Source organism: Rhamphochromis sp. 'chilingali' (genome assembly GCF_963969265.1).
Source record: "Rhamphochromis sp. 'chilingali' genome assembly, chromosome: 6".
Taxonomy (NCBI): Eukaryota; Metazoa; Chordata; class Actinopteri; order Cichliformes; family Cichlidae; genus Rhamphochromis; species Rhamphochromis sp. 'chilingali'.
This window is the reverse complement of record NC_137933.1, coordinates 39,071,659-39,087,128: the sequence shown is the minus strand read 5'-3', so window position 1 is coordinate 39,087,128 and position 15,470 is coordinate 39,071,659. Positions and strand designations below refer to the sequence as shown.

At 41.6% G+C, this 15,470-nt stretch overlaps 1 protein-coding gene across 1 annotated transcript in view; it reads right to left on the bottom strand.

Annotated features, from left to right (window-relative positions):
• LOC308397943 (neural-cadherin-like) overlaps positions 1-15,164 on the bottom strand; it is a 348,547-nt gene extending 333,383 nt beyond the window's left edge. Inside the window, exon 1 of the mRNA XM_080884232.1 lies at positions 13,945-15,164. Coding sequence (XP_080740358.1) covers positions 13,945-15,082 — 1,138 coding nt within the window. The 5' untranslated portion in view covers positions 15,083-15,164. The remainder of the gene's footprint in view (positions 1-13,944) is intronic.
• Positions 15,165-15,470: the final 306 nt, after the last annotated feature.

Sequence of the window (15,470 nt, the reverse complement as noted above, 5' to 3'; positions counted from 1 at the left end):
CTCTGAATTTAATCCCTTACTTAAAGTATATAGAATAATTAATCCATACTCTATGGCAGGCTGTGATATATTGAAATGAATCTTCCTGTTGTATAGACACAAACAAATAAAGCCTGGCTGAATTAGTTCTTACCAAATGCCCATTTTACTGTAGCTTTTATTAGTTGAGCCATATCCAAAAACACCAACCTGCTGTCTTCTGAACAGCTATGAAGGCTGAACATGTAATATCTGCAAGAAATCATAAAAATTACAGTTTCAACTACAGAGCCACAAAGCAGCAGATGTGCTTTTGATTAATACTTAGACATTTAAATGGAGATATAATTAAAAAAATGATGATATGATGTGACTGAAAGAAATATGTAAAAATAAAAGAGACAAAAAACGACATCACATTATGGGTTTCACGGTTACACTTATGGCACAACACTCAGGATTACTGACTCACTTTAGATCGTTCACATCATTAATGTGACTGTTGAATAATGTGGCTCATACTGGTTCAATTTAAATAAGTCTAGGCTCTTTACTTAATAGTCACGCCACATATGATGATTACTTTAAATCAAACACTGCAATTTAAACTCTGCAGGAAAACTGAAATATGTTGATTATTAAATGATAAGACAGCTGATATTACTCGCATTAAAATACATAAATGGCGGATTGTAACTCACAAGAAGAAGCCTGGCATAAAAAGGAGCAGAGGGTGACATTGCAAAACAGTCGAAATTCCATTAAAAAGGTAAGCGCTATGCCAAATATCAAATTTATTACTCAGTAATTGGGGTTGATCTTGGCACAAATTGTTGCTGCTAACTACAATGAATTATTCATAATGATTTTTTATTTTATTTTATTTTTTTTTTGGGAGGGGGGGACTATGCAAATGGACTAGCAAATTAATAGCAACACAGTTATTTCTTTCCAGCAAAGTCTGTCCTCCCAATGAAAATGAATTAGCAGTCATAGTATCAGGAATTTGCATAACTGTCACCAGACAGACAGACAGAAGGGTGTGTGTAGATGGATAGAACTTTGAAATCGAATTATCTCATTGAGCTTCCCCATTAAATATATAGTCAGTAGCATTTTAGCTTCTTTTTTTTTACAGTTTTTTTAAAAAGTCTCCTCTTAAGGAGCTTTAAGAGGTGACATACACTGAAGTTATTATACTGTAGGAACAGGTGATTTTGTTATATACACATAGACCCATGTAAGCTGTTCCCACACTCTTCCACTGCTTAGCCGAGCAAGTTGTCTACTGGATGCATAGCTCTGTCTTTATTAGGCTGACATGAGAGTGATAAAGATCCTCTCATTAACTCAGCAAGAAAGCAAATAGGCTAATTTCCTAAAATGTCAAACTATTCATTCATTAGCTGCGACAGGTGCCCATGAAACCGCAGTGGTCCAAAGAGGTCAAAACAGGCATTATACATGCATATTTTAGATAATCATCACAAGCTTTCTAGATTTATTAGAATTAAAAAAGAGTTTTTACAACATGATCAAGTCCCTCTGTCTCTGTGTTAAAGCTATCATCTGCTGCATCTCTTACTTGACTTGAACAACCCAGCTCTCAGCTAATATATCCTTTTGAATTTTTAAAGCCAGACCTGCACTCTTCGAACAGGCCATTTATCCCTTAGGCTTCTGCCTCTCAGGTACATCACCTCGCTCTAGCTGCCAGCTGTAAGCTTTTATGCTGCAGTCCCCAGGGCTTCGGTTATGGAAATAACATTGTATTTCTTTACAAGGCCTTGTCCTTGATCATTATTACACAACTCTGTAGCAGAGCGACCAGATAACCAATTCACCTGTTGTCTATATATTGGTTTCCACTAGAGCCCAGTGCATCTTGACTACCTGATCCTCAAACAATCAGACTGCAGTGACAAACGGCTGCACAGTAACCTTCTCTTGATGCAATAAGAGCTTGGTGCACTGAGTGATAAACGAGAGTATTGGTTAAACTATTCATTGCACAATGAACAGAACTCGAAATGTGCATGTTCTGACCATAAAGTGTGAAATCAATAAATGAAAATAGATAAGTTGAATTAGTTATTTGACATTGGATTGCAAGTCAGGGCTGAGTTTGAGTACAAACTTCTTTCAGAGATTTATTTTACTATTAAGCAACCGCAGGTCTTTAGAGGGAATTGTGCTTTCTTAATGTTAGTTCATCTTCACATGACTTTAAACTGCAGCATGTTATTGTGGACAATGGTGTTAATCTAAAAGTCTATGAAAAAAACCTCTATAAAGCTGGGGCATCTGACTACTTGGCACTGATCGAGGAAACAGGAACAGTCCAAAGTTTCCTTTCAGCACTGCAGCTGGGCTGACAAAGAATCAATTGACTATTCCTCAAACTTTAACTAGAAATGACTTTATTAATGTCTTCACATATAATATTTTAACCTTTAGAGAAAAAAATATTCTCAGCCATCCCACATAGATCTTAAGTACAGTAACTTCTTCTATCGATCTTTGTGAGTTAACATCTATAATGTCTTCCTCTAAACCATCATGTGCCTTGATGGTTTCGACTACAAGATAATGCTTAAATTTTAAATGTGACTAATCTATCTTTATTAACAGACTATGCAGCACAGGCTTTTTAGCGTGGCAGTAATTAAATCATTACTTAAAAAATCCGACAGTTTTTAACTAATTACCGACCAATTTCGAGCCTTCCTTTTACTTCAGAAATCCTTGGAAAAGTAGCTGTCAAACAGTTAACTCATCGTTTGCAGAGGAATAGTTCATTTGAAGAGTTACAGTGATGATTTAGAGTACATCATAGTGCAAACACAGCACTAGCAAAGGTTACAAATTATTTACTTGGCCTCTGACAGTGAACTCATCTCTTTGCTTGCCATGATAGATCTCAGTGCAGCATTTCATACCACTGACCACAATATTTTACCACAGAAATGAGAACAAGCCATGTTGCTGCAGTCGTTTGATCATCTCTACTTGATAGATTCCAGTGTGTGCATGTAAACAGGGAGCCTTCTGCACACACAATATTAAAATGAACCCTGTGAGGAACCAGTGTTTTTTTTTTTTACATTATACATACTTCCATTAAATAATATTATTAGACACACTGCATATGTTTTCATTTCTATGCAGATGATATCTAGCTTTATTTATCCATAAAGCCAGATTCTACAAATAAACTAGTTAAACTAATTACATGGCTTATAGACACAAAGACTCCTTGTAGATTCAGACAAAACTGAGGTTACTGTATTCGGCACTAAAAATCTGAAAGAAATATGGTGTACAACCAGATACTTAGTTTAGATTGCATTACCTTGGCCTCCAGTAACATTGTGGTAAATAATAGAGTCATTTCTGATCAGGACATGTCCTTGTGCACGCACATTAAAGAAATAGGACAGCATTTATACATTTGCATAATCTTTCTAATTAAGTATGCTGCTATGAGTTTACTAACTAGGACTAGAGACAGAAACGTTTTTCCTCCCATATTAGCTTCTATTCTTTGGTACTTCTTAAAGTCAGAATTGAATGCAGCATCCTCTCCTCACATATAAAATCATTTCTTTTTAACATTGTAGGGTCTTACAATATAAAGTGTCTTGAGGTCATTGTTGTTGACAGTTGACTGTCAGAATTTGAACGTACCTGAAAGGTAAATGCATTTGTATTGAAACTGAAGTCCTTTTTGTGGTTGACATTACCCGAGTTTGACAGATTATCGTTACCACATTAACTTTACTATAGCTTCCTTTAAGAAACCAGCTAAGCTCAGAGAATCTTGGCATCCTCTTTTAGTGTCTGCGGTGCAGTCTGATTTGGAAGCGACTCGAGCTGGTCTGTGTCACAAAACAGGAAGAAGCTGCTGCTCTTACTGAACAAATGATGCTAAAGCTTTCAGAGATTCTGGCAATGACAGATGGTGGAAGGAGTGAAAAGTCTATTTAAAAGAAAATCACATCTGTCATGTTTATCTTCTGTAAAGCCCGACAGAGGGAGTGAGGACAGTAAATTACAGTATAACAAGACTTGAGATGTAATGAGAAACAATACCACAAAGGATGTAAAGTCTGTGTAATAAGCAGTGCTGTGCAAGTTCAAGCTTCACAGGAGCTACTTCGCAGTTCAGTTCACACAATTAACTAGTTCACTTTTTTAGTTCACAATTTCAAAAATAAAAGACGTCACATTCATATGGTCAATGTTGCCCTGTCCACACAGCCCCCAAACTCTGCTGCTTCCCAGTGTAAATGAATTACTCCATATTATATTGACTTCACAGAGATTACTTTTAAAAGCCAAGCTAAACCTATACAAGTAGTCTATCTTTTACCACATAAAGTAGGACAACCTTAAACAGATCGGGTTACAACTGGAACATTATGGTCGTTAGGTCCCGTTCTTGCCCTTTGAAAATGATTCCTTGTTAACATAAACACCTGATGACTTGTTTTTAGGGGACAATTTGCATAACACTGTCAGATGTATTTGTTTTTTATTGGAACACATAGACACTTCCATTCTAAAATTCCATAAAATTTTTATAAGCTGTATTGTTGATTAGGCTTAACTATGAGTCGTTCAATGTCCACACCAGCGGTCTCCAACCTTTTTTGCACCACGGACCGGTTTATGCCCGACAATATTTTCACGGACCGGCCTTTAAGGTGTCGCGGATGAATACAACAAAATAAAACCAGTACCAGTACCGAAAAAAAGAAGATTTATTCATAACACACGTGAAAAGACCCAGGAAAACCGAGTTAACGATAAAAACGATAACAAAATAACCCTGAAAACCGATAAAAACCCTGAAAACTATACATTTCACACCTAAGCCTCAACTCTCGCGGCCCGGTACCAAACGACTCACGGACCGGTACCGGTCCGAGGCCCGGGGGTTGGGGACCGCTGGTCCACACCACATTCTTTAGTTGCAAACACATTCTTTTCAGTTCAGTGTTTACTGAAAACATGAGCACATTCATGCACAGCACTGGTAATTAAGTTTACCGAGAGCTTTGGTCTCATTACCAAACATAACATCTTTAACGTGGATTAAGCAGACTGACCATGTAAACCTTAACCAGAAAATTATTTTCCTATTATTTTATTACAGTTTGTCTATTTAACCTGGGAACTGCGCTTGTGAAAAAATTATGGCTTGTATAGCACGTTTGACAGCATCTGAGATTACTAGCAACTGCAGCTGACAAACCTTGGTGACAGTAAAAGACCTGCAAAATCTAAATGTGAGATAAGGAAACTCAAGTTGACTCAAATTATGTGTTTTTCTTTGCACCAGACATCGCAGTCACAGAAAACAAGACCCTGTGATGCAGCAAATAAGAACAATTCAGGCTTTGGATGCTTTGCTCTGATAGCATGTTGTAAACTTTTACATCTTGATGTTTCTTAATGAACTGTATACATTATAGGCACAAAAACAGGACTTCCTCAGTGCTGAAGAGAGTAATTGGGTAAAGAAGCCAAGCAGCCAAAGTTTGTCAAAGTCTCTTCTGTGATGCTGTTTAGCAATGGTGTAACTCCTTGATGAAACCACAGTCTCTCTGGATGATAAGTTGAGCTTTTTGGGCTGACTGTGCATCCCTGTGGGTTTTTTATATGTATGTAAGAAAACAAAATGCAATTAAATAAGGCAAAAAAACCTGTGTCGTCACATCGGGTTTGTGAGGGCTAAGTCAGCTAACCATCCATGCATACTTATGGTCCACGCACACATGTGTGCGCAGAAGACCAAGTGTGTGCTATTTATGCTCTTCGAAGGAACAAATGGATGCAGACTGTTTCATCTCAATAAACAAAAGATGAGTAACATATGCAGCTAACAGGCTTCCCTTATTGCCATCTGTCTGGAATGTTATTCTGGCAACCCAGAATGCACAATAATCACAATGTTGGATATTGTGAGGAATGTACAGTGTGTGTGTGTGTGTGTGCGCGCGTGTGTGTTTGTTTTTGAGATGCGTTCTGCATGTACTAACATGACCAAATAGCCTAAAAATGCAGTTTATTTTAGCCTTTGTGTTGACACACTTTTTGCTCATATATCTTCATTTATGTCTATGTGTGTGTCTTTGGCTTAGTGGAGAGTGGCAGAAATCTGGAGTTCTCTTGATTAGAGCCAGCTGTTTCTCTTCATTAACTAAAATCCCATGCATGCACGCACAGTCTGCACGCACAGATGAACACACAAAAGCAGACACACACTGAATCAAAATTCCCTAGAAAACATTACGCACAAAATGGCGCTAGTTCTTGCTACATAGGAATGAAAGCCGCATGAATAACGTTGGTTTGAAGTGTTTTGTTTCCTGGTGTTTATTTTCCCTCTCTGTAATATTTCTACCACAAACTTACAGAAAATTGAAAATGTTCAAGATCGTAATAAACCTTTGACACAGATTAGATGGGTAACTTAATAGTGCAAATTGCCTAATGAAAAATACTTTTATTTTATTGTATCATATGAAAACGATTATGTTTGTTTAACTATTTACTTAGATAAATCAAGTGAAACTGATGAATGAAAAAGAAAAAGATCTGGAGATTATTCCAAGATTGAGCTTGCATTTGGTAATTGTTCATTTGAACCTTCGATATGAAGGTCTTACTGGAAGTGACGTGGACCAGCACTAGACTGAAAAGGCCAAATAAATAGCACCAACATTGGAGGTGGCTAAATCAACAATCAAGTACAAAAAACTGCATAGTGTTGTTAAATATTCGTTTTAAAATCAGGCCTGAAACATACATTTTTGATACCTTATTAAAAAAACAAAGAAATATGTGGACTTATGATCATATCTTTTTCCTTTTTGCTTATTTAGGTGGATATATATGTTGCCAGTGGCTGCCAATATATTTATGTGTAGACATATGTTGGCCAGTTTGAAACTTGTAGTACATTGACCAACCCCCGGTAAAGAATAATTACAGAGTTCCCCTCTGTAACGATTGATGTAGCCTAAACAAGTACAATGATATGAAATTCAACAAGATAAAATGCAATATAATGAAACAAATATGTGAATACACTAAAAAAAAAGTCAAAAATAAATACAATGAACAAAAACAAATAAATGTAAATCTGATGATGCATTAGTTAAGTAAATTATGAAGGATATTGGTGTTTAGTTCAGGCAGGAGAAGAGAATCAGACGTGGCACACGAAAAATGTGGTGGAAGGAGAAACTATAAAGACAGAAAAAGAACTTCTGCATGACTAACCAAATTAATCATTTGACTAATTAATCAAATTAATCATTTCATTAATCATTGTGCCAACAGAAGTCACTGCAGTCAAAGAACAGTCTCATGCTGGCTGTTTTAGAGACGAAGGAAGACCCTTTGGGGAAAATTAATGGGCTACTCACTTGGTGCTCTTATAGGGGTTGGCACAGTATTAAACGACTTGTGAAAATGAGGGGCTAGGGATATCAAACTCAAGCCCACACACGGTTTATGTTGGGAAAATAAAAGCAGGGAGTGGTATTATCTTGTTTGAAATGAAGAGCAGCTGTGCATGGAAAGGAAACCAGTAAAAACAATTGAAGGAAAAAACCTTTGTACAGCTTTTTTCACATAGGAGGACGTGCCACTGATTTTTATTCATTCCATGGAGATTTACCCTAATCTTAAGCATGCCAGCTCCATGATCATCCACCACAAAAGAAAAACAAATCTCACAATGTGATTGTGTGGACTGATTTGTTTGCTTACACACACACAACACGAGTAACACAAGCAGACACACACTTAACACTGTGGAAGCTCAGCAGCAGTTGTGAAGCGGACCTCAAACGCTATCTCAGATCCTGACACAAGGCTTTCGGTTTCCCCCTCCCCCAAAAAACACGTCTGTTCCTCGAAGAATCATGTTAGGAGCTTTCTCCCTCACAGTCTTAAACTGAGCCTCCACTCAAACCTAAATCCCTGGAGTGAGAGTGAAAATAAGAACGAGAAAGTAAGAGAGCAAAGAGACACAGAGAGGAGAGAGAAGTGCGCGACAGAGAGACAGACAGAGAGAATGAGATGGGATTACAGGGATAATGCGAGCAGATGGAGGGAGGTCGTGGCTCCAGCAGGACTCTCCACTCCAAACGGATTAAAAGACTTCAGCCGAGCCACCAACAACCGAACTGATGATGCGTTCCTCGCGCTTGAGACTCTGAGGTGATCCAGCCTCGTCCCCAACTGCTAAACCCAGAGATGATAACTTGCTGTCTTTTAGCGTGTAGCAGTAAACAATTAGATCACGGTTATGTATTTCAAGGCCCCTCTATTCTTCCTCTTCAGTCAAACTTATAAAAGCTTTTAGGCTTTTTTAAGCCCCATCCATTTAGGCAACAACTCTCACTAAAAATTTGCTTTAACTTACATTCTGTTAGACAAAATCAAATTCAAATATAGTTGCACCCAACGGACATCCAGGAATCAATTACCCAAACTAACAGAGGATCTGGTCACATAAAATCAACATTAGATGTCCTTTAGCTTTCAAATACACTAAGCCATTTTACACTTTTTCTGGCTGCTTCACAGAAGACGGCTTCATCTCAGCACAAGTGTTTCCATGCAATAAACTTTTAATTTCATAAAAATACAGGGGACGCTTCTGTCCCCACCTCTCATACATAGTTTTACATCTTTTAAATAAAAATGAAAAATAAAACATTGCTTTGTTTCATTCTCCCTCCACCAATTCATTCTTGACAAGAGTTGTTTGAGGGGTTTTTTTGCAAACTGTGTCCTATATGTGTCTGTTTGATGCCTGCTAATTTGTGAAAATAATAATAACGTCTTCTAGTTGCCTATCAAGAAAGATGGAACTAGTTTAACTTTTGACAGCCTGTAGGGGAGGAAACATCAGCTACTAACTAATTTCATCAGACAGTTAAAGTGATTATTTCTCTTTAACTTAAAACGTTATATACAATGCACTAAAGGTTAATGTCAAGACTCCTGTCTATCTATCTGAAACCTAAGTTTTACTACATGGCATTACATTTACTTTTTTGTTGAACTGAATATCAAATGTGCGAGGATTGTTCAAAATGTTAAAGAGAAAATATTCAACTTTAACTTTTACTCTTAAAGACTCAGTTGTCATATTTTCCCATATCAGTTGTCTCTTGCTGATTAGCATTTATCACTTTTTTGGGAAAATACTTTTTTGCTTTATTTGAGGGGAAATTTATTGGTGAAATCATTTTTAAATGCCTTAAATAGCTTTAATGTTTTTGTAAAGTCTTGGGATCAAATTCATGTCAAGGACCAGTGGAGACCCCTGGTGGTTAAGCTAAATTTCCTGGCACTGTACTGTTAAACTCTTTAATTATGAGTTATTGAGTTGTAGCTATTGTTGCGTGAAGACATTTGATAACACAACTCTGTGAAGTTTGCAGTGTATTGTTTCTGCAATTTCTAAATGCTCCCTGTGTATGCATGAACATACACCAGCTGGAGGGACTAGCACTGATGAAAGATTGTACAGTGACGTTTTTGGTACCATGGACATAAATATTGCTACCCCCTTGCCCAAACCCTCTCCTCGTGCCTCACCAGTGGCACTGACCAACAGAAAAAGCCTCCCCCACAGGAGAACTTGGCCCATGTAACTAAAAAAAACTGCTCAAGACCAGCTAAAGGAAGCCAACAATATCTCAGTGTTTCCTCAGTCAGATCGAGGAAGGGTGAGATTCACTGGAACTAACTCAATCAGTACCTCACTCTTCAACTGATGGAACCCAAAGGATCAGATGCCAAATTTCCAGTGCCAGACACCACAGTACACCTCTAGCAAACCCATGTTACTGTCACAGGGTCAGAGGTGGTTTGGCAGCATGAAGAAGACCTGTAGTATTAGTATTAGGTAAGTATTGTCAATATTGTGGAATGTTGGATTAAATCCTGCTTGTTATTTTAATCTTTTGTTTTTAATCAACATTTGGTTGACTTAATCTGGATGAAAAGAAGCTTGTTCTGTGTTTTAACAATGAATTGATATTTTTCCAAGTAGCAGTTGCGCTTCATGCCTGCAGAGAAAGGCTGAGGTATACACACAACTCATGTGTATGGATATGCATTCATTAGACAATGCAATTTAAACATGAAGATGATTGTTTGTAATGCACACATGACAGCATTATGCATGCGTGACACACACACACACACACACACACACACACACACACACACACACACACACACACACACACACACACACGTGCACATACATAGCTGTAAAGCTGTAAATTAGCACTAAAATACTAGATTGACAGATACCAGAGTGTCTGTTTTGATGTTTTCAAAAGGAAATTGTTCTGACAAATAGCCAGCATTGTGGATCGTTACTGGCAGTGTAAATGAGTGCTGTGTGCTAGGAGCAGGCTCAGCTTATTTTCTGCATCAGGATAGCTCACATTACCAACACCAACAGGTCACATTGATTGGATCTCTTCTCCAGTCAAATGCTGTTAACTGGTCTTAATGGAACAAATGTGTTTCCAGTAAATGTATGAAGGCAGACTGAAAGATAAATACACACAGATAGATGTGCAAACTCAGTATCAGACTTTTTTTTATATATAATATATGATAATATTTTTCCACTCTGAAGTCTGGTCCACAGCACTGAGTGTAATATTCAGTTCTGTGTTTCATCCCTTTGCATATGCATTTATTAATGTGAATCTGGCTGCTTGTTAACTTTCAGTCTATCTGCTCTTTTCTGTCCGCAGGTGATAATTAACCTGTTGGTACGATGGCCGTTACGCGACTTGCTTCTCCCCTGACATCCCAGCATATGTCGCTGCTGGCACACGACACATTCATGGAGCCCTTGATTTATCTTAGCACGTGAATCATCATCAGCACTGATGAATGTCACCCAGTTTAACCTCGATTGTAAACACATGACACTTTGACATTGCTTACAGTCAGACTCCCCACAGCAAGCTAGAACTTTTCTCATTTCACCATTCGACCTTAGCATTTCCAGGTGGCCTCACATCCATTCACTGTTTCTGAACACTGAGGTTGCAAGGTTATGTATTTGCTACAACAAAGGAACAGGAAACCTGTCCGAGCGGATAGACTACTCTACAGTAGAGTAATTTTCCAAATATCTAAAATCAAAAAACGAAAATCATCTTAAATCGAGCAATTTCCATCGCAGTTTCCTTTTCCTTCCTTAGAGGCATACAGTTCATCACCTCTCCCTCCCCTGGGCAGATCTGATCACAACCTGGTGCACCTTGTCCCTGTGTATGAGCCCTTAGTGCGCAGGGAGCCACCAGCCACCCGCACAGTACAGAGATGGTCAGAGGAGAGCGAGGAGGCTCTTAAGGATTGTTTTGAGTCGACTGTGTGGGAGGTGATTTGTGATGACCACGGTGAGGACATCGACAGCCTTACTACATGGATTACTGACTATATAAACTTCTGTGTGGATAACACTGTACCTACCAGGACTGTACGGTGTTTCTCCAACAACAAACCTTGGATTACCCCAGAAATTAAAACCGTCCTCAAGCAGAAGAGGAGGGCCTTCAAATCCAGAGACAAAGAGGAGTTGAAAAGGGTGCAGAGAGAGTTGAGGGGACTGATAAGGAATGGGAAGGAGAGCTACAGGCAGAAGATGGAGAACCAGCTTCAACAAAACAACGTTGGTGAAGTCTGGAGAGGCCTCAGAACCATCTCGGGCCACAAACAGCAGAACTCTCTGCCTGGGAGGGATGTGAGGTGGGCAAATGAACTGAATCATTTCTTCAACAGATTTGACTCAGCCATGAGGCAGTCTGCAACATCGGCTGCAGACTCACCCACCCCCACTGCTGCTGTTCCACCTCAGACACTTCACACCTCCTCTATTCACCCTGCTCACTCCCCCCCACCCCCAACAACAGCATCCAATACACACTCAACACAAGGCTCCAGCCTGTCTCTCTCAACCACCCAGGTTAGGAGGGAACTGAGGAGGATTAATGGCAAGAAGGCAGCGGGCCCAGATGGCATCAGCTCGAGGGTCGTCAGGTCCTGCGCGGACCAACTGTGTGGGGTGATGGAGCACCTCTTCAACCTGAGCCTGAGGTTGGGAAGAGTCCCACAGCTCTGGAAAACCTCCTGTGTTGTACCAGTGCCAAAGACTTCACGCCCCAAGGACCTCAACAGCTACAGGCCGGTGGCTCTGACATCCCACCTGATGAAGACCCTGGAGCGGTTGGTCCTGGCTCAGCTTCGGCGCCTAACAAGGTCATCACTGGACCCACTTCAGTTTGCCTACCAGCCTGGCATTGGAGCGGATGATGCCGTCATTCACCTCCTACATCGTTCCCTCGCTCACCTGGAGACCGCTGGAAGCACTGTGAGAATCATGTTCTTTGATTTCTCCAGTGCCTTCAACACTATTCTTCCCTCGGTTCTAAAGGACAAGCTGGTGAACTCTGGAGTGGACCATCACCTCACTACCTGGATCCTGGACTACCTCACCGACCGACCACAGTATGTGAGGACTCAGGGCTGTGTGTCGGACAGGGTCGTCTGCAGTACGGGGGCCCCACAGGGAACGGTTCTGGCTCCGTTCCTCTTCACCATCTACACTGCAGACTTCTCCCACAATTCCACCCAGTGCTTCCTGCAGAAGTTCTCTGATGACTCTGCAATAGTCGGCCTCATCACTGATGGGGACGACAAGGAGTACAGAGGACTGACTCAAGACTTTGTGGACTGGTGCCAGCTGAACTACCTCCAGATCAACGCCAGTAAAACCAAGGAGCTGGTGGTAGACTTCCGCAGGCACAAGCATTCTCCACTGCAACCACTGAACATCCAAGGTATGGACATTGAGGCTGTGGACAGCTACAGGTACCTTGGTGTTCATCTGAACAATAGACTGGACTGGACTCATAACTCAGACGCCCTCTACAGGAAAGGGCAGAGCAGGCTGTACCTGCTGCGGAGACTCAGGTCGTTTGGGGTGGAGGGCCCACTCCTGAAGAAATTCTATGACTCTGTTGTGGCTTCTGCTATCTTTTATGGCGTGGTCTGCTGGGGCGGCAGCATCTCTGCTGGGGACAGGAAGAGACTGAACAGGGTGATCCGAAGGGCCAGCTCTGTTCTAGGATGCCCTCTGGACCCAGTGGAGGTGGTGAGTGACAGGAGAATGGTGGCTAAGCTGTCATCCCTGTTGGACAACGTCTCCCACCCCATGCAGCAGACTGTGACAGCACTGAGCAGCTCCTTCAGTGGGAGACTGCGGCACCCACGGTGTGGGACGGAGAGATTTCGCAGGTCTTTCCTCCCCACTGCTGTCAGACTCCATAATAAAGACTTTAACTGATCAAGCACACACATCCATACATATGCAATAATACTAAGTGCAATAATCCTTTCTGTCATCGTTGTATTTTTACTCAGTTGTATATAGTATTTGTATTTGTATTCTATTTTTATCTTATTGTATATAGTATTTTATTTTATTCTATTCTGTACAGTTGTGTACTGTATTTATTCTTATTGTATTCTAATTTTTGCCTCATAACTCTTGCACTGTCCACTTCCTGCTGTGACAAAACAAATTTCCCACGTGTGGGACTAATAAAGGTTATCTTATCTTATCTTATCTTGAATACAAGCTCTGGGCAAATGCACACTATCTTCGTGCGTATTTACGCATGCAATACGAAGTGACAAAATACACCAAGTTACATTGTGAAAAGAAACACAAGATAGAAGAGTAAGAGTCAGTCCAAATTAGGATTTTGGCACTGCTTGTAGCAAAAGGAACGCACACAAACCGTCCTGTCCAATTGCAGCCTCACTCTCTCTCTCTCCTACTCTCACTGCCACACATCCACAGACCGGGCTGCTCACTCACACACGTGCACATCGCCTTTTGCTCACCTCTTTTATCCTGCACTCTGACGGTGATCTCCACTAGAGGCTCAGTCTCTCGGTCCAGTTTCCGGGTTATGATTATGTCCCCGGTGTCCCGACTTACGCTGACCGGTGAGCTCTCCACGTCGGGCTCAACCAGCTCAAACGTGGCCGACTGAAACCTCACCGGGTTCAGGTTCATCACCACTGAACCGATCCCTGCATCCTCGGACACGTTGATTAAAACTGGGCTATCTGATTCCAGTACTGACCTGGACTTTCTCGCTGGTACTTTCTCTTGCGATTTCGGTTTCCCTTTTCCCGGTTGGGGATTTAGTGAGGGCGCCACGGGCCACTGCCGTGGATTTATTTCCACTGTTATGCCCTGGCTTGTGCGAGGTGGCCACCCCCGGTCCCGGGCAAACACTTCAAATTTAATAGGTTCACCCAGGCCGAGGATGGAGTCGACAAGGAGGATGTCACCAGTTTTGGGCACCACGTAGAAACTCCCGTTTCTGGGCAGAGCAAAGTAGATGAGCTCGGCGTTCTTGCCGCTGTCATCGTCCCGCGCGGTGACCGTGTAGATCGCCATGCGGAGCGCAGTGGCATCATCGAGGCTCAGTTTCACATCGTCTCCGGGGAAAGTGGGCTGGTGGTCGTTAGTGTCCAAAACGTCCACCTTGATGGACGCCACCTCAGACACTAGTGGAGACATGTCTTCCTCTTCCCGGGAGAGTCCCGCGCATTGACCACAACACAAACCGAGACCTAGCGCATATTCGGCACGCTCCTCTCTGTCCAGAACCCTGGAAGTCTTCAGTAGAATATGTCCCCGTTTGTGGTGCGCAAAGACACGGAAATTCTCGCTGCCCTCTCCCAGGAGTTTGAGATGCGCTGCCGCGGAGCTGGGTTCCCCGGCACCGCACAGCCTTTGCGAGTTGAGTCGCTTTAATGGGACGCTCAGTCCGTTGACCCTGCAGCCCGGGGACGAGTTCTCAAATACATGGCCGTGAAAAAACGGCACCTGCTCCACGGTCCTGTTCCCGAATGCGCACGAAATAAAAAATGGTAAAACAACGACCCAAATCATGACTGGATATCTCTTTGGCTCCACGACACTAACGCGCCTCACATAAATCCATGTGTGCGTCTCTTCAACTTTCATGAAATTGTAGCGCACATATTTGTTGGCACCATATTTGAACTCGATGTGGGAGAACTTTGTCTCTACGCGTCTGCGCTGTGCGTCCTTCTTCTCTCCTGCCCTCCTCGGTCTGCCGTCTCACCAGCAGCGCTGTCTGTCTGTGCGCGTTCCAGGGGAAAAAAAACGCTTACAGCTCGAGTACGCGCTTACCTCTGCACGCTTTCTCACTTCGTCTTGCGTGCGCTGATCCTCAGCGATCTCGTATGAGCATCACACCTAATCCTCCACTTGCTGCAAACTGCACACAGCCGCACAGAGACCTGCTTTCCAAGTGGAGCTCACTTATTACAGGGAGGAAAATCAATTTTCTTTGCATCAGATCTGCAGATGAGAGTTTGGTCATCAGGAG